The 27,444-nt window shown below is 39.6% G+C and overlaps 1 protein-coding gene across 7 annotated transcripts; it reads left to right on the top strand.

Moving 5' to 3' along the window:
• The first annotated feature begins 939 nt into the window (after positions 1-939).
• Positions 940-27,087, top strand: LOC116266916 (uncharacterized). Of its 7 annotated transcripts, XM_050081227.1 has the most exons (9): positions 940-1,175; positions 1,267-1,502; positions 3,164-3,360; positions 3,468-3,559; positions 10,942-11,041; positions 22,985-23,843; positions 23,955-24,088; positions 25,719-25,944; positions 26,312-26,478. In XM_050081227.1, exons 3-9 carry the CDS (start codon positions 3,221-3,223, stop codon positions 26,333-26,335), a joined length of 1,575 nt encoding a protein of 524 aa, XP_049937184.1. In that variant the 5' UTR covers positions 940-1,175; positions 1,267-1,502; positions 3,164-3,220; the 3' UTR covers positions 26,336-26,478. The 7 variants fall into 7 exon arrangements, with proteins under 7 accessions (XP_049937184.1, XP_031504265.1, XP_031504264.1 ...); XM_031648405.2 differs by having other exon boundaries at positions 945-1,175; positions 10,942-11,026; positions 25,719-27,087; XM_031648404.2 differs by having other exon boundaries at positions 946-1,175; positions 1,356-1,502; positions 25,719-27,087.
• Positions 27,088-27,444: the final 357 nt, after the last annotated feature.

Below are 27,444 nucleotides of genomic sequence, written 5' to 3'. Positions count from 1 at the left end.
ACTGCCGCACTCGAGTCGCATCGATTCGGGTACGCACCGGACATGGGTGCGGCTCCGACTCACACCCGAGCTCAATTAGAATGACATATTACTAAATTATTTATATAATATATGTTGTTCTGATATTTTTCTATGCAATACAATTATTCAAGGATGTTATATACACTAATAACTAAATTGTAATAATAATATATACATCCTTATTCTGTTATATATATAATAAATTTAAAAAAATAATAAAATACTTTCGCTGCACCTAAATTTTTTGGAATGTGCCGCTCCAGCACCCACACCGGCATTGACACCTGCACTCTGGTGACATAGGCTCTGGTCTATGCTGTATTGGGTGACGATGCCACTCAGTTGAGAAATTTACTTCACAAGCCTATGTTTAGAAGTGTGAGTCGATGAAGATGGTTGCTGATGTGATTGTTTCAAACGGCTAATAACAGCTACAAACTAGACATTCATGATTAGCCTTTTTTACTAATTGTGTCATGCTCATACATGTTTCAAGTCTTTTTCAGGTTGTACCATGCAAAACCACTAAATAAAGTTTCAACTCAACTTAGAATGATGTTGTTTCAATTAATTATTGTGATAATTATTTTTTATCTCAGCTGTTTTTTTTTGGGTTGGATCTTTAAATTGCTGAGTGGAGTTATGAGTTCAAGCTAGAAGGCTGGAGAGTTTATGAATCCGGCGGTCACATGCTTCCAATTCCATATTTTTAATTCACTTTAAAACAAACAAACAGGTCATTTTAATCTTGGAACCAAAATTCCCAGGTTGTCAAACACAAGAGAAGACTAGAACTGGGTTCAGTTTGAAGTGGAATTTTGATCTCAGAAAATTTTTTGGCTGAATTTTCAGTGCAGAATCGGGCCATCTAACGCTCCATAAAGAATCAAAATTCCCCATTTAACTTTCTAAAATTTGAGTTTGGTTCGTTTAAAAAAAAATTGCCAACACGGCAGCACCCCGAGGCAGAGCGGTCTCCAGGAGCGCTTGTGTTTAGCAGGCAGCAGCTCACCTCTGTCGCCGCTTTCCTCAGCAGGCCCTTTTAGAGGCAGGCCTTCTCTTTCTCTGGCCTTCCCTTTCTTTCTCTGCCGAGTGTCTTCTTCTTCCTCTTGATCTTCTTCTTCTTTTGTTGTATGAACTCACCGGCGGCAGAGGTGGGGATCGAGCATGCTCTGTCACCAGGATTTCAATCCGCATTTTCATTCATATGTCATCTTTTAAGTTGTGCTACGTTTTCTTTTGCAGGTTTGTTCTATTGTTCCTGTTTTTGCAGATTAGGGTGTTAAATCGATTGCTTATTACGACTTTGAACATCGGGTGATATATTAGGGCAGATTTGTCGATCAATTTCTTGGCCGGGAGAACCCATTGTCACTTTTGAAGGATGGTTCATTTATTGAACCGCTTGGCAATTGCGGACGTAAGGCTATGCTCTGGTGGCTTCGTGTAGTAGCACGAGCGGACTGTAAATTCCCTCGAGGGTATGTTTCGTTTTAGTTTACGTGTGATTGATCTTCTTGAATTATTTTGTAGGATTTCTGTTGCATTCGATCACTTTGAATTGGTAAAAGCTTTTGCTTCTTATTTATTTCATAAGTTGGTATTCCTAACGAATGTAAGAAATTCAGAATTGATCCCTGTAATAGGTTCGTCAGCCTTTTGTAATGAATTTGTATATGTACCTCTGAAATTTTCTCCTATAATTTCCTTTACCTCATTGATATTGTGACATTGTTCTCACAAATTTTTGTATTTATTCCCCATGATGAACTTGTCCTTCGAAACTTAAAAACTTGGATGTGAATTGAAGTCTGAAATTCATGGTATCTAGACTTGTGATTTTTTCTACTAAGTTCGTTGAATACTGTGAAGTAATAGCATCAAAATGGGCGTTACCTTAGAGAATTTATTTGACATTTTTTGTGCTTGATCCAACCTAATTTGGGGCGTTTTCTTTTCCTTGATAGAAATCTGTCATAGGTTGCAACTCCTTTTTCTCTTGGATGGATGTTCACGCAGCAACACATTCTCACTTTTAAAGCAAGGGCCGTTGAACTACTGCCAGTTATTAGAGCTTGCTATCAGTCGCAAGTTCTATGATTCATGACTTCTACCATAGTTAGATTCAACTAAATAAACAGAAAACAAAAATTGCTGCATAAGATGATGGGGAAATTCGTGGTATTGCAGAACAAGAACAAGTGCCATCAAATGGGCCTCAAAAGTGAAAAGAGGGTGCTAAGCCCTTGCATGCCATGAGCCCCTACTAGCCCATGGTGAGGCTGGATTTCGTGTTAGATATCTAAGGGAGGGCCCTAGGTTCTACCGTTTTAGAAGAGGAGCATCTTTATTTTTTTCCAAAAAAGGAATTTTTGGTTTACCATTTTGTCATCATAAAGGGATAGTCAATTTGAGTGTCTTTCAGGGGAAGATAGGGAGTGTCTTCCCTGCATTAAAGGGGAAAGGGAACAAGCTGCCTTGTCTTCCCCCACAACATATAACCGTTTCCTCACAATGGGCCTTTCTTTGTGGGTATTTTAGTCATTTCCAGCTCCTAACACACTAGGGCCTAGCATATCAGCTGCTCCTGCCTATGGCCTGGTAAGCAACGCAGACTATATATTGGGCGCCTACTGTATGAAATGACAAAAATATCCTTGATGATAAACTGGAATGCCACTCTTCTCTACAAGGGCAAAAGTAAAACTTGAAAATTGACTATTTATAAAGAAGATAAAAATGCCTCTAGTTAAATGGTAGAACACGGTTTCCTGTGCTAGCTACCTAACATGGAACCTGGCCTACTTGGTAGGCAAAGGAAAGAATTGGTTTTAATATCATTCAATTTCAAACTCTTTTTAGTGGCTGCTTGAATGTGAGGGGTCTTCAGGTAATTTTTGAAGTACCCCAAATTTGGACAAGTTTTACACTTTTACTCTTGTCCCTCTTGAGTTGAACCTTCTCCTCCACCCAGAGGTTTTACGATCGCCAATAACAGGCCAGTATTTTTTTTGGTGCCAGCCATGTTTGGCCTATTGGCCTGCCGAAGATCCAAACTACAATTTTCTGTTTAGCCTTTTTATTTGGCTGGGTTTTTTGTGTCTGTTTTTGACTTTTTTCCCTTTTTCTGTTTCTATTTCAGGGAGCGCTGGAGGGGAAGAGCAATACACAGTTTCGACCTTCTTCTTCATTGACCCACATGGAGCAGGAGCAAGGGGAGAGAGTGAAGCAAGAAAGAATTGATGCTTCTCTTGAAGGAAACACATTTACAGGCAAGAGAAAGCCACGGTTGATTGGCCGACTTGGTCTTCTTCTGATATCTTACAGTGGCTTGGTCAGGTTGTCCTTGTTCCTCTCTTTTTTCATCTCTCTCTCGCTCTTTCTCTCTTCCTCTTCTTACTTTTTGATTGTTTCTGTTCATCTGACACACAATTTTGGGAAACCAGTTTGGTTTGCTGTTTGGCAGGTTTTATTGCCATACTTCTTTTGCCTGTTTTGGCCAAGAACACATACATCTCAGAAAATGCGCTCATGCCAGGTTTGTGTTACTGACAAGGATCCACACTTGTGATACAGTCTGTATGTCATTTATATTTCATAAGGCTGTTGGGAGGTTTGTGCTAATGTTGATTAATTTTGATTGGTTTGTTATTGTTTTGAAAGCTATCAAGAGAATTACTGAACAGTAAAAGCAAGTTTTATCTGATTATTTCATAGTTATGTTTTTGTAGAATCGTAGATCACTGAATTTTGTGTTGTCTTTGCATTGAAGTTTGGCACTTGTAGTTACAGAGAGTCTGTGCATCCATGCTTCTGGGAGCGGATGGAAATATGCTGCTTTCCATTGATTTATGAACCTAGAATAAATTGCTGCGGGGATGAGTTCATCGAGTCCTAGGCAAGTGTTGTCATGGGCTATATTATCAAAAGGCCCATCTAGGCTCTTATGCTTGGTTGGTCACCTATAGTAGCTGCTCCTATGCAATGTGTCCCTTAGAAATGCCTAAAACATTTCGTAGGAAGCCTAGGCTTGCCTAGGCACTCTATAACATATGCCTTTTTCTTTGACAACTTACAATTTTTGTTCTTTTTTCCTTCTTTTGAGAATCTTTTTCATTTTCCTTTGCAGTTTTTGTGCATTATTTTTCATTTTTTTGTCATTGCATTTGATTTGTATTAAAAATATGTTTGTGTGTGTGCAGTGTATGCATGCATAATTATAGTTAATAATTACAGTTACAATTCATATACTATTGCACTTTGAATATTTATATGTTATTTCAGGTTTCTACACCTGCTTTGCATATATATGCATTGTTTTTTTAATAGTTTTCTTATTATTTATTACTGACAGTTGTACGACATGCAATGTTAACGTAAACTGAGATTGTATCGAGGATTGATGTTCCTTTTTTTTATTAGACTAAGGTTTTTAGGTTTTCCTAGGAGTTTAGTCTAGAAATTAGAATTAGAGACTGGTAGTTGGCATTTAGAAACAGGTAAAATTTTGTAAAATCTATAAGACTATAACATTAGAAAACAGTTATATTTACTTGTAAGCTTTTCTTTTCTTCTATATAACTTGTAAACTTTAGTTGCTTAACTTCATTAAGTTTGACATTTTAACTTTTAGTTATTTTTATTGACCATGACATAAAATGTTTAAATATGTTTGTGTTATCATGCATTTTAGTTGTTTTATTGTTATAAGTTGATAACTTTAGGTTTCTCAATAAGAAATGGTTTGGTTTCATTGTTAATTTTAACAAGGGGGTTGTTTAATTTTAACAACTAGTATTGTATTTTATGCTGAAAAAGGAAATCTCAGAAGAGAGCAAATTTTCAAAAGAATGTCCTTAGGCTCATCTAATTTTTTAGGCTGTGCATAATGCATCTGACAACATTATATTATAGCACGGGCTCCCCTTGGATCCATTTGATTCCTCTTTTCTGACAAAATCTGTACTTGATAAATGAAAATCATCTGAAATTTGACTCATGAAAGATTAAAATACTGTTAATCGGAATATCAATGAATAACTGAAAAATAATTTTGAAATTTCTCCTTGTAAGATTTTCCAGAAATCTGTGTCTCTCCAGCCTGAAACAAGAGTAATTGAGTAGAGAAGGTAGATGCCGATGGAAGAGAAGGTGCAGTTGGCGTAAAAAAACCACACTGCAATCCTTAATCACTGTTATTAAGATAACCTAATCAGATTACAACAATTTGTACAAAAATGTGTAAAAAATTACAAGTATGCCACTGCCTAGTATATTTGGGCGTGTGGATATAAAAGAATTGGATCGGGTCGTCTGGACAGACCCGATCCTGGGCGCACAAACTTAACAGCCCCCCTCAAGTTGTGCATGAGATTTAATCATGCATAACTTGTTCTTCAATTCCCAGAAGTGCTGTCCTGTGAGTCCTTTGGTGAAGAGGTCAGCTACTTGTTCACTGGTGGGTACATAAGTAGGCAAGATCTTGACTTCTTCAACCTTCTGACGGATGAAGTGTTGATCAATCTCTATGTGTTTGGTGCGATTATGTAGAACGGGATTGAAGGCAATTTTTATTGCACTTTGGTTGTCACATAGTAACGATGACTGAACAATAGGAAGGCTGAGTTCTCCAAGCAAATGGCGTAACCATGACGCTTCAGCTATCCCAACAGCCATTGCTCTATATTCTGCCTCAGTGCTAGATCGAGCAACTGCTCGCTGCGTCTTCCTACTCCAACAAATGAAATTAGAATAAAGAAAAAGACAGAAGCCTGAAACTGATCGTCGATCATTGGGATCTGCTGCCCAGTCTGCGTCGGTATAGGTATAAATGCGATGTCCAAGCGTAACATTAGGGCATCTTGTGTAGACTAGTCCATTTCCAAGAGTAGCTTTGAGATACCATAAGATTCGCTTAGTGACATCCATATGTCCTTCCGTGGGTGCTTTAAATTGAGAGATCTGATAGAATGTAGGATTGAGATATGTAGCAGTTCCATCAGAGGCAGTCAATTTAGTGTTGAGAACACTAGGAGTAGTTATGGGTTTGCAATTAATCATGCCTGCCCTGTCCAAAATATCAAGAGTATACTTATGCTGCGTAAGAGTCAATCTATCGTCTATCCTGTCAAGTTCAACACCCAAGAAGTACTGTAATTCGCCGAGATCCTTCATCTTGAATTCTTGAATAATTCCCAGTGATAACAATATCATGAACACAGATAAGTAACCAAGTGGTAGCTTCCCCGGTATGGTAGATAAATAAAGAGTGATCGAGAGAGCTTTGGAAAAAACCAACTTGTTGTATATGATGAGAAAACCGATCGAACCATGACCTAGAAGCCTGCTTCAACCCATATAGAGACTTGTGTAACTTACATACTCATTTTTGAGGATCATGTGTAGCATAGCCGGGAGGTTGTTCCATGTATACTTCTTCCTTTAGAATCCCATGAAGGAAGGCATTTTTGACATCCAACTGATAGAGAGTCCATCCATATGAGACTGCAAGAGAAATAATTACGCGGATCCTTCCCATCTTGATGGCCGGACTGAATGTTTCTTCATAATCTTCCCCGTATTGCTGAGTGAAGACTCGCGCCACAAGACGAGCTTTATATCGATCAATGCTACCATCAGGCTTATATTTCAGTTTGTAAACCCATTTGGAGCCTACAACATTCTTACCATCTGGACGAGGAACAATCTGCCAAGTCTGACACTCATTCAAGGCTGCCATTTCCTCATTCATAGCTTCAACCCAACGTTTTTCCTTAGTCGCATATTGATAACATTTTGGTTCCACCTTTTTGCTGACTTCTGTCATAAAAAGCTGAAAATCTAAGGAAAAATTGTTATATCTCACCCATCTATCAATAGGATGCCGTATGCGTCGTGATTTGCGTGGAGCTGCGGTAGGGACTGACCGTCGAGAATACACCAAGCCTGAGAAGCGGTTATCTATAGGTGGATCATTGGGCTGAGAGGATGAAGGCAGGCTGTCCAAGAAAGTGGTGCTGTCCAAAGAACTATTGACAAATTTTTCGGGCTCATCAACAGCTTGCTCTCTCTGCTCAGGCAGCATTTCCGCCCCTTGTCTTAAAATTTCAGCATGTAACCAAGTATCATCATATACCTCATTTTTATCATCGAGTGTCACAGAAGGTGCCTTTGGATCCTGTAACTTGCTTTCATTAAAAATAACATGCCGTGAAATATGCACACGCCCCAGTTTTAGGATTGTAACATCTATAGCCCTTGTAATTTTCTGCATACCCCATAAATCTGCACAAAACAGCACGATCTTGAAATTTGTTTCTTAAGGAAACATCAATATGCATGTAGCGCACACATCCAAAAACACGCAATTCCTCATAATGTGGTTGTTCCTGATGTAATAGAAAGAATTGTGATTTGCCATCAAGCAAAGCCAATGACAACCGGTTTATAACATGGACAACCGTATGAAAAGCCTCGGTCCACAATGTCATAGGTAAATCTGTGTCATGCATCATGCTGAGCGCACTTTCAACGATATGCTTATGTTTCCTTTCAGCAATTCCGTTTTGCTGAGGTGTATGCGGGCATGAGATTTGTCTAGTGATCCCATGATTTAGTAAGTACTCAGTAAATTCGTTTAAAATAAATTCACCACCACCATCACATTGAAAATGCACAATATCACTGGAGTATTTATTTCAAACCAAGGCATGAAATTGAGTGAACAAGTAGAAAACTTCTGATTTGTGTTTCATGAAATGGATCCAAGTATATCGGGAATATGAATCAATAAAAATGACATAGTATCGACTCCCGGAAGAAGGAATTGGAGCGGGCCCCCAAACATCGGAATATATAGTGTCAAAAACCTTTGAAGCTCTTTCATTGATTAATTGAAAGGGAAGGGCATGACTCTTACAGATGTGACAACTCGAGCACATGCTGGACTCACTAACTGAATTCAGACTGGACTTATCTAAGAGCCCGTCTGCAACAAGACTTCGAACAAAAGACTGACTACAGTGAGCTAACTGACCGTACCAAATGGACGGCTTATTATACTCTGCGACATTAACTTCACTATGACTTGGAAAAGATGAATCTGAAAGGTAAAGTTTTGACATCTTTGGAGCTTCTTCAAGGACATACATATCTCCTTTGCGAGTGCCCTCAGCGAATGTCTTCTTGGTTCGAGCATCCTTGACATAAACAGAAGATTGTGTGAATTCAACAAAGAAATGAGTATCATCAATAAGTTTGGACACTGAGATAATATTTTTCTTGACATTTGGAACAACAAGAACATTCTTTAATGGTATGGAAGAACGACCCATAGGTATTTGTGCATTTCCAATGTGCGATATTGTGTGATGGGAACCATCTCCCGTGACAACTGAGCCTTGATCTAAATAAGGGAAAACACTAGAGAGATTACTTGTGTCACCAGTAACATGGGCTGCTGCTCCAGAGTCCACATACCATTCTCCTTGCTCATTTTGTTTCAAGTGGAGTTTAGATAGGGCTGTCATTAAAAGCTGCTGCACGTCTGCTGAAATATTTGATGTCGCATTTGAGCTGGATGATGATGAAGCTGACCCTGCTGCTTCCTTGAGGATTGTGCCAACATTCTGATTTTACATGCCCCCTTTTGTTGCAATAGAAGCAAGTAGGAACCCTTCTAGGCGTGGTAGATATAGTATTCATGCCTGGTGGTGTTGGGAGAATACCTCTTCCCATTCCTGCCTGAGGAGTCCAAGGACGGGTGCGATTCCCTTGTAGTGCATGTGTCCCTGTAATAAGCACATTGTGGCTGTTGGAAGGAATCAAGTTCTGTCGCTGTACACGACTAGCTTCGTGCTGAAATAACTTGGCCTTCAGATCTTCAAAGGATGGGAGGACAGGTAGAACTTCCAAAGCTGTGCAAAATATGTCAAAATCTGTTTCCAATCCACTTAAAGCTTGCTGCACCTTGTCCTTGTCGCTGACCGGATGTCCAATGACAGCAAGCTGGTCGCTTATATTTTTTATTTCATTCAAATATTCCAAAACTGTACGCGTCCCGTGCTTGATGTCCTGAAACTGCCTTTTTAATTGTACAAATCGTGCTTCTGATACTTGAGAGTACGTCGTGGCAAGCATAGACCACAACTCTAGGGCTGTTAAATCATCATCAACGCCTCCTAATACTTCCTCTGACAGAGTAGAAGTAACGTAGGCAACAAGAGACTGGTCGTGAGCCAGCCAAACTTCATACTCAGGGTTGTTTTCAGTAAGAGTTTCATATTCAAATCTGATCTCAGTCCCAGCAGCTTGATTTGCCACTACAGTCCTCTTCACTTCACGGTCGATGCACTTTGGAGGCGCTGGGGTGGTGCCATCGATATGTCCATAGAATCGATGACTCTTAATAAATGAGACTATTTGACGTTTCCAAGTCAAATAGTTGCTGTGATTCAGTTTTTGGGAGATAAGTTGGGAGAGAAAATTGGAGGATAAGAAAGAGGAGTTTTGCTGGTTCATGGCTGAATAATGAGAGCAGAAATCGAAGAGGAATAGTGGAACGGGTTAGGTATTTTGTGTAATGGTTTGGTTTGGAGTTTGGACAGAATTAAGACAAAGGAGATTATGATTATGTGATGTAGAAATTAAATGGAACAGAATTAGGGCAGATAACACAAAGGTAGAATTTAGGGCAAGTACTGGAATGAGGGCAAATCACGCCAGAAATAGGATTTTGGGCAAACAATTAGGGCAAATCACGCCAGAAATAGGATTTTGGGCAAACACTGGAATTAGGGCAAATCACGCCAGGACTAAATCCACTTACCGGAGGACGATGCTCAACCTGGCTCTGATACCATGTAAGATTTTCCAGAAATCTGTGTCTCTCCGGCCTGAAACAAGAGTGATTGAGTAGAGAAGGTAGATGCCGATGGAAGAGAAGGTGCAGTTGGCGTGAAAAAACCACACTGCAATCCTTAATCACTGTTATTAAGATAACCTAATCAGATTACAACAATTTGTACAAAAATGTGTAAAAAATTACAAGTATGCCACTGCCTAGTATATTTGGGCGTGTGGATATAAAAGAATTGGATCGGGTCGTCTGGACAGACCCGATCCTGGGCGCACAAACTTAACACTTTTTACTTTATGTTATCTTTATTTCTTCTTCTCTTGGCATCCAATGTTCTACTGGCAAGCATCTGAATTTTGTTGGTAAAGATTATCATGGTTTTGGTACAGCCTCTCCCTCCCGTTGTTATTTCTTATTATTTTTCTGTATATGCTATGTTTGTGATTACATTATCACGTATGGGGGTATATGCATTGGGGGTATATGCATTGTTAAGGGAAATTTGAATTCTGAACTATTTTTCATGTTCTGTTCAAAACGATGACTGTGCATGATAACCATTATCATATATGCTAATGTTCCTTAATTTCCTCCCATTTGATGGCCAAAGAACTGCCATGTCCATTAAAAGTTTTCAAAGGGATTGGTTTATTTGCAGTTCTAATTCATTGGCTTGTTGGCCAAGGGATTCAAGATGGCTCTACCCGTTCTAGTGTTTGCTCTGGTTTACTATGTGTATTTAGTACACTGCATTGCAATTCAGATAATTCTTATGGAAACATTTATGGTCTTTGTTCTGTACTTTTTTTGTGCTCTCCAATTAGGTAACATCTATGTGTTCTATGTTTCAATTTTCATGAGAAAGCTAAGCTTCTGGATATCAACCTACATTTCAAAACTGTCTCATTTTGTCATGATTTTTTTGAAGGCTATGTTTGCCATGACTTAACAGAATCTCGTAGACTCATACATCATATATTTGTTGTATGCCCTTAGTGATCTTATCTTTTGAGATTTGTTGTCACAAGTAATGCCCCATGATTCAAGCAGTCACTATTTAACAGGTTCGGCCAATCCAGTATTCTCATACCAAGATGTAACAGAAGCAAACAAATTTATTGCGGAGCTTTTGCACTGGAAATCCAAAAAGTATGGCTCTGGAATGTAAGACATATACTGACGGTGTGGAATATGCATATATTTAGCTTTTTATCTTCCTAAAAATCCACTCTTTGTTGTACTCTATGGTCAAGTTATCATGGACAAAATGAAAGAATACTATTAGCATAATGAACTTAATGAACATCAGCAAGTTTTCTGTTTCTACTGTAATAAATGGGTAATTGTCATGCTAATCATAGATTATCAGAAGTACTTAAAACAAATTAGGAGGACCAAGAAACACACAACTTCTGTATTTGGTGAACTCCTAAGTAACACAAACTCTTCCAAAAATTTGCTGAGGGCATTGGCATGTGGGTTCATGCGTGGCTTAGGTGCAATGACTTGGGTACAGCAACTGACAGTTTGTTTTTAGTTTAATCATTGAGAATTTGAGAGAACCATTACTTGTAAATTGTTAATTACTTTCTCTCTCTCTCTCTCTCTCTCTCTCTCTCTATATATATATATATATATATATATATATATATATATATATATATATATATATATATATAGGAAAATTGAAATCTGCTATCTGCTGGATGTTGCTGGATGACTAAATTCAAAAGACATGGTTAAATTGTCCATAAAAACACCATATACTGTCACTATACCATAAACCATTGCTAGTGCTTCCATTACATAGTATTTTTAATGATAGTTTTTAAATATTTTGTCATCGGGCAACATTTGGCAGCTGGCTGATTTCTAGCCGCATCCTCATCAGTATTTTTTTTTTTGAAAAAAACTGCATCAGCATGGGCACCTTTATGAAATAGGTGAACTCAAAGTCCTTTTCAATGTACTTAAAACTTCAGTTGTAGATTTGCTAAAATGATCCTCACAACAATTCTTAAAATCACGATGTTCATATGTTTGTAAAAATGGTGTGGCGTTCTCAATGTTTTGGTGTGCCTCATATACCCCAAGCTAGAAACAATGATTTGACTTGATTTAATGGCATAGGTAGATTCAATATAGGATGTTTGATGATTCTTATGCTTTTGCTAATTGTAGAAACAGTAAAAACGAGGGAACGAGGAACAAACACAAATGTAACATGGAAAACCCCTCAACTAGAGGAAAAAAAACCACGGGTGAGGAGGACTGGTGCCCACTAGCAACCAGACACTCTCTCTCATAGATTTTCCTTCATACCCAAAAATTAGGGTTACCAAGATATAAGTAGACCCTCAACAGGCCTAAACAGGAGCACACACTGGACCGGGTCCAGACCCAGACCCGTACATTAAAACACGTCAACACTCCCCCTCAAGTTGAACATACAGATCAAACATGCCCAACTTGGATACATTTCTCTCAAATGAAGTTGAAGACAAGGTTTTGGTCAAGACATCAGCTGTTTGGTCTTCAGATCTCATGTAAGGAAGAACAAGTTCTTTAGCATCAATTCTCTCTCGAATGAAATGCCGGTCAATCTTAACATGCTTTGTTCTGTCATGAAGCATAGGGTTGTTGGCCAAGTTGATTGCTGACTTGTTATCACAATACATCTTCATTGGTTCTTCAATCTTTATACCAATATCAGTCAACAATACTTTCAGCCACAAAAGCTCAGCAACTCCCATAACAACTGCTCTGTATTCTGCTTCAGCACTGGAACGAGAACAAACGTCTTGCTTCTTACTCCTCCACACTATGAGATTCCCTCTCAGATAGATACAATAGCCAGAGGTGGACCTCCTATTGTCAATACAGCCTGCCCAGTCTGCATTTGAATAACCTTCAATCCCAAGAGTGTCTTGCTTAACATACAGGAGACCTTTGCCAGGATTCCTCTTCAAGTAGCACAAATCCTGTCGACAGCCTTCAATTGAGCATCTGTGAGAGCATGCATGAACGGACTCATCACATTCACAGCGAAGGTAATATTAGGTCTAGTGAGAGTAAGATAAATCAATTTCCCCACATGACGTTGATATCTTCTCTTGGCCTCCTCACAGAGAGGCTCCCCATCTCTAAGACTCAACTTATGGCCAGCATCTAGAGGAGTAGAAGCTGGTCTACACCCCAGTTTCCCGGTCTTCTTTAACAAATCTAGAGTGTACTTCCGTTGATTTAGCACAAGGCTAGTACCAGTCCTAGCAATTTCAATGCCAAGGAAATATTTCAACTTACCAAGGTCATTGAGATCAAACTCGATCGCCAACAGTTTCTTTAACTTACTTAACTTATTTCATCTTCATCATCACCTATGACAATCATATCATCAACATATACCAACAGAATAGTAACCTTTTGCTCATTCCTCTTCACAAAGAGTGTATGATCTCCATTCCCTTGATGATATCCATATTGTCTCATTACAAGTCTAAGTCGTTCAAACCATGCTCGAGGAGATTGTTTGAGCCCATATAAAGCTTTCCTTAGCTTGCAACATTTTCCAGGTTCTTCATATCCTGGAGGCATACACGTATACACTTCCTCTTCAAGGTCTCCATTGAGAAATGCGTTCTTGACATCAAGTTGGTACATCTTCCACTCCTTTATCACAGCTAAGGATATAATGACTCTGATAGTCTTCATCTTCGCAACGGGAGCAAAGGTCTTCAAGTAGTCGATTCCATATTTTTGACTGAACCCCTTGGCAACAAGTCGTGCTTTATATCTGTCTATATTCTCATCTGGCTTATACTTAATAGTGTAAACCCACTTGGATCCTACCAGATGAGCAGCTTCAGGAATCTTTACCACCTCCCATGTCTTGTTTCTGTTCAAGGCTTCCATCTCTTCTTGCATTGCATAAGTCCACTTGGGATCACTTTGAGCCTCAACAACATTCTTAGGAATCACATCCAAAGAAAGAGAAGATACAAAACATTTGTTGTCCTTGTTCAGTCTAGAATATGAAACAAAGTTACCAATAGGATGCTGAGTACATGACCTGACACCCTTTCGCAGGGCGATGGGAAGCTCTTCACTTGCAGCAACAGTCTGAATGTCTTCTTCAACTTGTTTCTCCCGAGCATGACTTGGATCATCGAGGGAGCGACTAACTGGATTGAGAGTAGAATTCTCACCACCTGTCACCTCATTTGTACAGACTCTTCGCCTAGAGTAAACTTGCCCAAAAAGGTGATTACGTTCCTCCTTAGTCCCAGTAGAACCCCTTTCATCAACTGCTTGACTCTTCTCCCACCTATAGTCCAGAAAATCTATGAACTGAATTTCTTGACTCGAAGAATACTCTTCCCTTGACATAGACTTCTCCCCTTGAAGAGAATTCTCACCAAAATAGGAAGCATGTTCAAGGAAAGTGACATTTTTGGTAACATAGGCACAACCAGTGGAAGGGTCCCGACACTTGTACCCTTTTTGAGTGGGAGAATAACCAGAAATACGCCCTTAATATACCTTGGGTCAAGCTTTTTAATATGAGGACTATGATTGTGAATAAAACAGACACAACCAAAAACTCTGGGTGGAAGAGAGAAAGGTTCACGACTCCCCGATAACATAGAATGAGGCGTCTGCCCATTCAACACATGACTATGCACTAGTCAACACAGCATCCCTCCAATACTTTTTTGGAACATGACGTTGAAAAAGAAGAGCCCGAGTCATATTCAATAACTGGAGATTCTTTCGTTCAGCAACTCCATTTTAAGGAGGAGTATAACTACATGAAGTCTCATGAACAATTCCATTTTTTCGAAAGAAGCTATCAACAGACTGGCACGTATATTCACGAGCATTGTCAGACCGAAAGGTCTTAACAAATGCTCCATATTGAGTTTCCACATAAGCAATGAACGTCTCTATGACAGTAGGAACTTCACTACGGTCTTTCAGCAAATAAACAACGGTGTTACGAGAACAATCATCTATAAAGGTGATAAAATACTGAAAACCATGACAAAAAGGAATTCCCGAAGGCCCCAACACATCAGAATGAATTATGGCAAACACCTCGTTAGAACGATGGATAGACACAGGGTATGAAGCCCTAACATGTTTGGTCAGGTGACAGACATCACAAGACACCATAGTCATATATAACCTGAAACATAAATCAGGAAACAACTATCTAAGAATTTCAAAAGGAAGGTGTCCAAGGCGCTCATGTCAACGCATAACCAACTGAAGGGAGTCCTCTCTACTCTTCTTTGTCTTGCTGGCAGCCGTCATGAGAGCTCTAGCGGTATGCATGGGTAAACGATATAGCCCCTCATAAACCAAACCAATCCCAATCCTCTACCCTGTCACCAAGTCCTGCAGAACACACCGATCAACAAAAAAGATAAGTTCACAATTCAACTCTTTTGTAATTTTGCTAACCGACAAGAGGTTCAAGGGAAGATGAAGAACATGTAGAGCATTGTGGACTAAGAACTTGTTAAAAAATGAGAGAGTTCTTTTTCCAACCACAGAAATAGAGGAACCATCGGCAAGAGACACCTGTTCCTTTCTTGACGAAAGCTTATACCCATGAAGGACCTTAGGATCGCCAGTCATGTGGTGGGTAGCACCACTGTCAATAATCCACTCCCCCATATGAGAATCTGCCACTACTTCGGGTTCACCAAAGCAAAAAAGGCGTAACCAAGAAATAGGCACAAAGAAGGAACAACAAACGACAACTGGGAACAGCAGACGGGACGATGCTAGGTGGTGACGCAGGGAGCAGACAGATCAACCTGCACACAACAGACGACGGCAAACAGCAAGGGAGGCCTCAGGCAACTGCAACAGAGCACAAAATGGCGGGCGACGGTGAGCGCTGAGCGATGGATGATGCTAGGCGCTGACATATGCTGAGCGACGGGGACTTAGGGCGACGACAGAGAAGGCGGAGCTAGGCTGCACTGGCGATGGAGCACGACGGGCGTGAGCTGGGCAACGATGCTGGGCTGCAGCCAGAAACCAGTAGCAAGAGCAACCGGAATCGGCAGCAACAATGGAAGCGGCGACAGCAGCAGCAGTGGCAGCAGCGGCGGCGGAACAAGAGCAGCGAGCGATGGAAAGGTCAGTGCCGGAACTTCACGGCCGGCAAAAAATTTCACAAACTAGTCATGGCTCTGATACCATGTAGGAACAGTAAAAACGAGGGAACGAGAAACGAACACAGATGTAACGTGAAAAAATCCTCAACTAGAGGGAAAATAAACCACGGGTGAGGAGGACTGGTGCCCACTAGCAACCAGACACTCTTTCTCATAGATTTTCATTCATACCCAAAAATTAGGGTTACCAAGATATAAGTAGGGCCTCAACAGGCTTAAACAGGAGCACACACTGGACCGGGTCCAGACCCAGACCCGTACATTAAAACACGTCAACACTAATATTGCAGAAAATCCATACTGAAGTCCATGGTTTCATCAAACCAAAGGTTTTAGGGCAGGCCGAAGGTCCATGCTTAAGAACCTCATTTTACTTTCTACATTGGCGCAATGACTGATTAAAGTTCCAAAGGGGGATTCTGATCTTAAATGCATGAATCTCAAATTCTCAGGATCTTAAATCAGAGTAGATCATCAGTAATCAAACACCCATATATTTTTTCTTCTTGAAGATCAGGGTTTTTGGAAATAAAATCATGATTTTTTGGGCCATTAAATTTGATGCATTTTGAGTTATTGTTTTTTTTTTATGCTCATTATCTTCTTTTATTGCTTCAATACTGCGTTTCAGAGGTTCTTATTGCTAAATAAACTATGTACATCACATCCAAAATATTATCTTGGCCATTTGAAAAACTTTATCAAATGTTTTTAGTGCCAGGAAGACAGAACATAAAAAACTTCATGTATATAATCTATTTTGTCTACGCACCAGTCCAAATAATATGATAATTAAATCACCAAATCATTCTGTTGTTGGATCGTCTATGTATGATTAACATGCTCAGGGGAATGCTTTTGACCTAAGCATCTGGAGTACAAGATTCACCTTTTTGACAACAAAATTACACTAGGATACATGAATGGATGTATGGAACTAAATTACTTGATTTTGAGCCTGTTAATGCAGTGTGCTCTGCTTTTTTTTTTCCACCTTCCATCAGATTGAGTTCTGATAACTGGTGCTAAGTTAAGTTTTCATTACTATGGCTAATCATCTCACTGTTGGTTTTCTTCTTAGTAACAGACATCGTGCTCCTAGATGTGAAAAAAAATGTCTATTTGCTGTTCAAAGTTCAAACTGTACAAACACACACATTCCTGACAGTCAATCTAAGGAACATAGATCCGTCAGCTATGATTGTTTGGATCCTGAGAAGTCCACCTGTTTTATTTGATCATCTTTCTTGTAGATTGTATTGGGGCTGACATAATCATGGATATTGTGACCTAAAATTGAACCATAACAGCACACATGACACCCTTATGACGTATGAAAGATGGTGTAGCTTGTTATTTGTTATCATGTTAATTCCAGAAGAATCCAATTATCTAGTTAATTTATGAGCATGTTGGCTTGTCTTTATCTTTTTGAACCAAATAATGGACAGAGTGGTAGATCCCTTATGTCAGAAGTGTTCCCTGAATATTTCACCTTATGGTTGTAAGATTTTGATATCTAATACCAAACCACCGAATGAACTTAGATGCAAGAGGAGGAAGAGAGAAGTGGGCTGCACGTCCAAGCAAGAGAGAGATGAAAGAGAGTAGCAACAAATGACGTCTGCCTCTTGTTATCTTTATATACTAACCACGATTTAGGGTACATCATAAAATACACAAAATAACAATAAGATTACAAGTACTGCCCATGATGTGTTGGGCGTGTGGATCAAATGGGGCGGGTCTGGGTGACCCGATCCATATGTACAAACTTAACAACTCCCTTTAAGTTGTGCATGGGGTTTGATCATGCGCAACTTGTTCTTCAATTCTCAGAAATGGTGCCATGTGAGTCCCTTGGTAAAAAGATCAGCCACTTGTTCAGACGTGGATATATAAGTGGGAACAATCTCGTCTTCCACAACCTTTTGACGAATGAAGTGTTGATCAATCTCTATATGCTTAATGCAATTATGTAGAACAGGATTGAAGGCAATCTTGATCGCGCTTTGGTTGTCACAAAATAGAGATGACTGAGCAATGGGAAGAAAAAGTTCCCCGAGCAGATGACGTAACCATGAAGCTTCAGCGGTGCCTGCAGCCATTGCCCTATATTCTGCCTCAGTGCTAGATCTGGCAACTGTACGCTATTTTCTGTTACTCCAACAAATAACATTGGAATAATGGAAGAGACAATAACTGAAAACTGATCGTCTATCGTCTGGATCACTTGCCCAATCTGCATCAGTATAAGTGGAAATGTTGTGGCCATGCAAAACAGTTGACTGTCTTGTGTAGATGAGTCCATCCCCAAGAGTAACCTTAAGATAACACAAAATACGTTTGATAGCATCTATATGCCTTTCTGTGGGTGCATGCATAAACTGAGAGACTTGATTCACAACATATACTATGTCTGGGCGTGTAAAAGTGAGATATTGCAACATGCCAACTATACTCCGATAGAAACTAGGATTTGGGTAGGCATCACTCTCATCAGATGCATTTAATTATGTGTTGAGAACACTAGGTATATTTATGGGCTTGCAACTTGTCATACCTGCCCTATCCAAAATATCAAGAGTGTATTTATGTTGTGTAAGAGTTAAAGTGCCACCTTTTCTATCAAGCTCAACACCCAAGAAATACCGTAGTTCACCGAGATCCTTCATCATGAATTCTTGTTGCAATACCTCCTTAACATGGGATATATGACATAAAGAATTTCCAGTAAGAACTATGTCATCTACATATATAAGTAGCCAAGTGGTAACTTCACCTGAATGATAGATAAATAAGGAATGATCAAGTGAACTTCTGAGGAAACCAGCCTATTATATATGGAGGGAAAATCTATCGAACTATGAACGAGATGCTTGCTTAAGCCCATACAGTGATTTTTGTAATTTGCACACCCATTTGGTTGGATCATTGGAAACATATCCTGGAGGTTGTTCCATATAAACTTCTTCCTTTAGAAAGAAACATTTTTAACATCCAACTGATATAAATTCCAACCATATGAGACGACAAGAGAGATGATAACCCGGATCGTTCCCATCTTGATGACTGGACTGAAAGTCTCATCATAATCTTTCCCGTACTGATGAGTGAAGCCTGTAGCCACGAGTCGAGCCTTATATCTATCAATGCTTCAATCAGGTTTATACTTGAGTTTGTAAACCCATTTTGAGCTTACTACATTCTTACCATCTGGACGTGGAACAATCTCTCATGTTTGACATTCATTTAAGGCAGTCATTTTTTCATTCATGGCCTGGATTCAATGTTTGCTTTTGCACGCTTGCTCATAGCATTTTGGCTTCACCTTTTTGTTCAATTCTGTCATGAAGAGCTGAAAATCCAATGAGATTTTACCATAACTTACCCATCTATCAATAAGGTGCCGCACACGTTCTGATCTACGTGGACAAGTAGTGGCAGTTTCTGGATCAGTTGGAACTGATCGTCGATTATACACGACTCCTGAAAACCGATTAGGTGAAGTCATGCTCATGTTGTTGGTCTGAGTAGATGAAGGTATGCTATCCATCTGAGTGTTTGTGGCTGTCTCGAGCTCATCAATAGTTCTGTCACTTTGTGCGTGGTGTGTATCAGCTCTTTGGTCTAATATTTCAGCATTCAGCCATGAGTCATATATATCATTTCTAACATTAAGTGTTGCATGTGGCTCCTTTAAATCCTTCAACCTGAGCTCATCAAAAAACAACATGTCGTGAAATATGCACACGTCCAGTTTTTGGATTGTAGCAATGATAACCTTTATAATTTTCTGCATAACCCACAAATCTACATATGACAGCTCGATCTTGAAACTTATTTTTCAAAGAAACATCAACATGAACATAACAGATGCATCCAAAAACACGTAGCTCATCATAATTTGGTTGTTCTTAATGTAAATTAAAGAATGGAGATTTTCCTTCAAGCATGGATAGTGGCAGTCGATTAATAACATGAACAACAGAATGGAAGACTTCAGTCCATAAAGTCATGGGCACATCAGTGTTATGCATCATACTGAGAGCACTTTCAACTATGTGCCTATGTTTTCTTTCAACAATACCATTTTGTGGTGTGTGTGGATAGAAAATCTGTCTACTGATCCTATGATTTAGTAAGTACTCAATAAATTCATTTGAAATGAACTTACCACCACCATCACATTGGAAATGCACGATATTACTAGGGTATTTGTTTTGGACCAAGACGTGGATTGTGTGAACAAGCGGAAAACTTCTGATTTGCTTTTCATGAAGTGGATTCAAGTGTAACGAGAATAAGAATCAATGAAAACAACATAATATTTACTCCCGGAAGAGGAAGAAATAGGAGCAAGCCCCCAAACATCAGAATAAATGGTGTCGAATAACTTCGAAGCTTGCTTATTTATTGATTGAAAAGGAAGAGCATAGCTCTTACAAATATGACAACTTGAGCACATGCTAGACTCACTGACAGGACTTAGACTTGACTTTTGTAATAGTCTGTCTGCAACAAGACTTTGAATGAAAGACCGACTACAATGTGCTAAACGACTGTGCCAAAGAGATGACATATCATACTCTGTGATATTGACTTCACTATGACTAGGAAAGGATGAATTTGAATCACAAGACTTAAGACACTTTTGGATCTTCTTCAATGACGTACATGTCTCCTTTGCGAACACCGAATGTCTTCTTGGTTCGAGCATCCTTAACATAAACAGAAGAGGGAGTAAACTCAACAGAGGAATGAGTATCATCAATAAGCTTTGACACAGAAATGATATTTTTCTTGACATTTGGAACAACAAGAACATTCTTCAAGGGTATTGAGGAATGAGCCATGGATAAGTGTGCATTTCCAATAGGTGATATTTTGTGATGGGAACCATCTCCTGTGATGACTGAGCCTTTAGTTAAATAAGGGAGAGCACTAGAAAGCTTACATGCGTCACCAGTTACATGAGCTGCAGCACCAGAATCCACATACCATTGTCCTTCCTTATTTTGCTTGAGATTGACTTTAGACAACGCTGTCATTAGAATCTACTGCACATCAGGGGAAATGTTTGATGCCACAGTCATGTTCGAAAAATGACCCTGCTGCCTTATTGTCATGCCTGACCTGTTTTCCCTTGTTTTGTGGGTTATGCCAATATTCTGACTTCACATGACCTCTCTTATTGCAATAAAAACAAGTAGGTATCCTTCGTGGTACATTTGCCTGTGCATTTGTGTTAGGTGTAGGAAGGATACCTCTCCCCATCCCTGCCTGTGAGTTCCAAACTCTTGGATGACTTCCTTGTAAAGCATGGGTCCCAGTGACCAATACATTGTGACCGCCAGAATGAACTAATTCATGTCGTTGTACACGACTCGCTTCATGCTGAATCAATTTTGCTTTCAAGTCTTCAAAAGAGGGAAGAACAGACAATACCTTTAAAGCAGTGCAAAAAACATCAAATTCTGGCCTCAATCCACTCGAAGCCTGTTGTACCTTGTCATTGTCACTGACTGGATGCCCTATAATGGCAAGCTGATCGCTGACATTTTTGATCTCATGTATATATTCCAAGACTGAACGTGTGCCTCGCTTGATATCCTGAAATTGCCTCTTGAGTTGTAGAAATCTCGCTTCTGATGCTTGAGAATATGTGGTAGCAAGTACATTCCATAACTCAAGTGTTGAAAGATCATCATCAATACCCGCTAAGACTTCCTCTGATAGTGTGGAGGTGATATAAGCAACAAGAGATTGATCATGAGCCATCCACATCTCATATTCAGGATTGTTTTCTGCAATGGTCTCTTGAACTTGCCGTGCAACATTCTTCACCTTTCGCATAATCTATTCAAGTGGCGCAGGTGTGGTGCCATTGAGATGTCCATAGAGACGGTGACTCTTGATGAATGTGACTATTTGACGTTTCCATGTCAAATAATTGGTATGATTCAGCATTTGTGAGATGAGTTGGGAGAGGAAATTGGACGACAAGATGCTGGAATTGCGGTGGGGATCCATAAATGCAATAATTAGAAAGTAGGGGGAAAGTAGAAATTTTGAGATTAGGGTTAGGTGGCTGACGGTAGGGCAGATTAGGACAGATTAGGGCAGGCAGTAGGATTAGGGCAGATGGTAGGGTTAGGGCAGATTAGGGCAGATAGTAGGATTAGGGCAGATGAGGGTAGACGATAGGATTAGATAAGATTAGGGCAGAAAATTTGGGGATTAGGGTTAGGGCAGAAATTTGGGGATTAGGGTTAGGGCAGAAAAGAAACAAAGATTAGGGCAGAAATTAGAGATTCTTACAGAACATTCTCAGTGGCAAAACTTGCTCTGATACCATGTAAGATTTTGATATCTAATACCAAACCACAAAATGAACTTAGATGCAAGAGGAGGAAGAGAGAAGTGGGCTGCACGTCCAAGCAAGAGAGAGATGAAAGAGAGCAGCAACAAATGACGTCTACCTCTTGTTATCATTATTATATACTAATCACGATTTACGGTACATCATAAAATACACAAAATAACAATAAGATTTACAAGTATGCCATCGCCCATGATGCGTTGGGCGTGTGGATCAAATGGGTCGGGTCTAGGTGACCCGATCCATATGTACAAACTTAACAATGGTTTCATCCTCAGTGGACTTCATACGTCAACATACTTCTTTCATGAAACTTAAACTTTCTCATTCCTATTGCATCAGCCCTCTGTGAGTAGGGCGGTAACTTGGTCTTCTGGCATTTACCATTTCTTTCTTCAAAGATTGTCTTTATCTTCTTAGAGTTTACTGCTCTTCGCCATCGAACACTGTATTGAAAAGTATTTTTAGGGTATTGTCTTTCATATATAAATGTCTCAAAGTTGTTCTGCGAATCTTACTAAGTCGTGCTTAATGCAGAGGTGTCCCGAGGTTGGTTGCAAAGTACATGACTTCAACGGGTTCTGATGTTTATCATCATAGATTTCAACCATCAAAAAAGGAGTTTCGTCCATTGCAATTCTTTTCAAGATCCTCTTGTTCTGGAATGGTTCATGATAATGGCAACTCCTCTTCACCTGCTGTCAATATTGTTGGTGTAATTAGAGCACCCCAAGGCGATGGAAAGGAATCTATTGTGCTGGTGACACCTTACAACCCAGAGGCTATTAGTGTAACTGATGCTTTTTCACTGGGACTTGCATTCTCCATTTTCTCTCACCTTAGTCAAGTGTCATGGCTTGCAAAAGATGTTGTATGGCTGGCTGCAGATTCTCGCTATGGAGAATACACTTCTGTTGCTTCATGGCTTAGGGCTTATTATGATCCTTATTTCTTGTGCAACTCAGGAGATTATACTAAAACGAGTACTGGCACTTATATTTCTCTTGAAAGAGCTGAGGAATCTCCTGAAGAGGTAAATTCAGAAGTCTTTAGAAGAGCTGGAGCTATAGCTGCTGCTCTTGTGATTAAAATAGCAAATGCATCCCAAAGTGTCAAAGATACTGTTCAAATATTAGCAGAGGCATCTAACGGACAGATGCCAAACCTTGACCTTATCAATGTTGTGCATTACTTGGCTGTTCATAGGCAAGGTTTAGATGTGAAAGTTGGCACTGTGTCCTCTTTACTCAAATCTATTTGGCTAAAGATGGTCGGAGATTTATTTGAATGGGTTAGTGAAACAGCAGGAAGTGTAAACCCTCAATGGAAATTTGCAATTCCTGCTTCAGATTTTCTTGAAGGCACAGCTACTCTTGCAAGTTCAATGTATCAACAGGTGCTTACCAATGGCTTTGTTTAAATTTTCTTCTTCGTTCTTTGGTCATTTTATATGGGACACAGTATCTGGTTTGACATTTCCTGGACTGTGATTTGTTTCTTTTGATAGGCACTTGGCATTCCAACAGGACTTCATGGGGCTTTTAGGGACTACCAGGTTGATGCAGTAACCCTGGAAATATCTCCAAAGACATCTCTCGATAATGACATGTTGCGGACAGCATTTATTCTTAAAATGGGCAGGTTAGTTATGTATAATTTCGTTTTACATCAGTTATAGGCTCTAAACTCAATCTTCTTTTTGTCTGTTTATCTCATTTCAAGTTTCTGTATTTGCTACTGTGAAAGTCCTAGTAATCTGAAAGTCCCAGTAATCTGTGCAGGCTTTTCTTTTGTTTGCTCATGTAGAGTGTCCTCATCACAATTAGGCATCAGACTAGTCAATGGTGTCTGCCTGTGGTTCAGCTTGCCAGGATGTTATTTGGACTAGATTCCTGAGCTCTTGCCACCTGTTCTGGATGTTACATCTGGCGAGCCAACATTGAGTATGAATGAATGGACTGTGGCCCATCATATTTCCAGTTGGCCTGTCCAAAGGAGAGATGATCCATTTCCCAAACTTTCATTAAGCCATCCAGCCGACAGATTGAGCCCAAGTTTTAGGGCCTTGGAATTGGCCACATTTTCCATGGGCTTTCTATGATCATCTGAAATGTCTTCACTGACTGAAGTATTGTAAATGCACAATAAAGGAGGGAAAACAATGTGTACATAGATGTAAGGTGATTTTATGTCTGGACATGGTCATGATATGAACTGCAATTCCATGCAAATTTGGGTCACAAACTAGGTTGTCATGAAAAACTAAGTTCACCCGAAAAGGCCCTTAGGGGAGTGCGAATTACATGCTAGGATTTGTGAATCAATTTTTATGCAGGTGAAGGTTGCTGTTTTCACTATTTGTCAAAACAAATCATGCACCAATCAAGGTCACAAACATGACAATAAATCTTGTATGCAACATTTTTGCATGGTGCATTTTCTATTCCTTCTCCAGTTTGCAACTCGTGCATACACATCATCATAAAATATCTATGGAGTCTAGATAGTGGTAAAAGATGGAAATTTTTCTTTCTTTGTGATCTTTTATCAAGGAAGGTGTTGTAGTGCAGGATCTGTCCATACTTCAAGTGCATACCGTTATTTCTGTTAGTCCAGAAGTTACGGAGGAATATTCATAACTTGGCAGCATTCTTCTACAGTATAATTAAATAGAGATGGTTCATCTTTCTTCTGAGGGTATTTTGGTAGCATATCTGCCTACTGATAATTCCTGTTATTGGTAAGACTAAGAGTGGCACTGTAGTCGCAGAAGTCAAAGCAGGAATACACTTCTCATCTTTTGGCATAAGAATTGATTTTTCAGAAGTTACTTGCATTTTCTTTTGCAATATATCACAGCAAAGTAATAATAGTAAAATAGTTTCAGATAGGAATGGAGTCATAATGATGTTTAAAAGGGATACGGGAAAATTAGAAATAATAATTTCTGTTCCTTTAGCTTTTTATCATCTTGGGAGAAAGTAAAATAGTTTTCCTTATCTGTCTGGGGTAATGCAGCCAATTTTAATGATCATTGATTCCAGTTCACATATTTTAGAGGAATTATGAGTGCATTATTTGGTTCATACGTTTTAGTTCTGTAACATTTTATTTAGTGACCATGTTTTCCTGCCTTCTTTTCTTATGGGGAGGTGCCAAAGAACTTTACTTCGGAGAATCTCGTTCTTTTATTCAAATTTTCTGACTGAGCCATATTCAGGGTCCTGCTAGAATATCTGATGAAAGCATCTGAAATCATGTTTTTGTGCAGGCTTGTCGAGGGGACCATACGTTCGATAAATAACCTCCTTGAGAAGTTCCACCAATCATTTTTTCTTTACCTGCTTACGGCTCCTAATAGATTTGTCTCTGTAGGCGTATACATGATCCCATTTATGCTGCTTATTTTGCCTCTGCCTGTACTTGCTGCTGCACTCTATCTGGGCAAATCTTCCAGTGATTTCTCTAATGCTGCAAACCTCGTCGACTTTTCTAAGGTAAACAAGAAACAGAGTTTATCACATCATGCATACGATCTGGATCCTTCTTTCTCTTTGCCTTCTTGGCAGTGGGTTAATGCTGTGAAAATAGTCTTGCTAGTCCATGCATGGGCAGCCATTGTCTCAGTGCTGCCTTGCCTTCTGGATCAACTTCCCAACAGAGCACCAACAACCAGTTTTTTTGTCTGGATTGTTCTTTCTACTTTGCTTTTGCTTTCAACTTGGTATTCTTGCTCCACCTATCAAGGCCTTGTGGGGGGTCTTCAGGAAGCTTGTTGCAACAATTGGGCAGTTCTGAAAGCAGCGACAGTTGGCTTTGCTTCCATAGGCCTGGGTTTAATGTCAGTAATTAATTTTGCAACAGCTCAAATTGGAGCCATGCTTCTAGTTCCCATGTGCCTGTTCGTTCACCCCATCAAACATATCTGCAAAGCTGTGAAAATGCGGGCGGCCATTTTGATCATTTCTAATCTGGTGTTTGGGGTGCTTGGCTTCCCGCCTGCTGCATTTTTATTGTTGAAGGGCATGTCTGAGGGTTTTAGTAACGTCACACCAGGTGATTTCGTTGATTGGGTTGAAACTTTATGGTCATGGAACAGTGCTACTTATCTATACTTATTTCTCGTCCAGCTTCCTTGTTGGGTGTTGTGCTTATTTATTCTCCTGCACAGATAATGCTTGAAGTTGGTAAAATTTGTTGCATTAATAGACAGATCCAGGTAGCTTGCCCACGTTTAAATGACTGATCCAGGTAGCTTGTCCACGTCTTGCTGTATACAATTGCATAATGACTGCGGAAAGATTTTTGAGAGTTGGTAGTAGTCTGTTCTCAGGATTCAGAAAGATACTCCTCTGTCGAGGCAATCTTCTCATGAAAAGTCATCAGCCTACACTTTCGGACAGAGATTGAAATGTATGACATAGTAGCATGCATGATATCAACTTATTTTAAATTCAGGTTCGAGCTCAATAAGATGCATGTCATGCAACATGAACCCTGCATTTTTTGTGTTTTTTTTGCATGCACATACAAACATTTCTGTGCAAGCTTGTAATTTTTGACATACACTTTTAGGGATATTTCCTGTGGAATTAAAAACTGAGCTTAGATTGCTATGAATAAATTGTTTTTTTCTTTAAGAGGGCTGATTTATTGGTAGTTTCTATGTTTTTCTTTAAGAGGGCCTATTAGAGAGTACGTTTAGTTTTGGCATAATAAAATACGTTACTGTGAGTTGCAAAATCATCAATTTCACCAACTTGGTATTCACGAGTCACGCTACCAGGTAGTAAGCCTGAGCATTGGGCCGAGTACTTGATGGGTACTCGATACCCAGCCTGACTGGGGCCCGAAAAAGGCACCATCGAGCAAAGCAGGCCATGTTTTATGCTAATGAGCATGATTCGAAGGATCAACAGAATTCGGATGAGATCGAGAATATAGAAGGTGTTACTTGCTTAGCGTGGATCTAGTTTTTCTTTGTCGTAGTCCGATGA

The sequence above is a fragment of the Nymphaea colorata genome, chromosome 13 (genome assembly GCF_008831285.2).
Source record: "Nymphaea colorata isolate Beijing-Zhang1983 chromosome 13, ASM883128v2, whole genome shotgun sequence".
Taxonomy (NCBI): Eukaryota; Viridiplantae; Streptophyta; class Magnoliopsida; order Nymphaeales; family Nymphaeaceae; genus Nymphaea; species Nymphaea colorata.
This window is presented reverse-complemented; position numbering and strand designations above follow the sequence as displayed.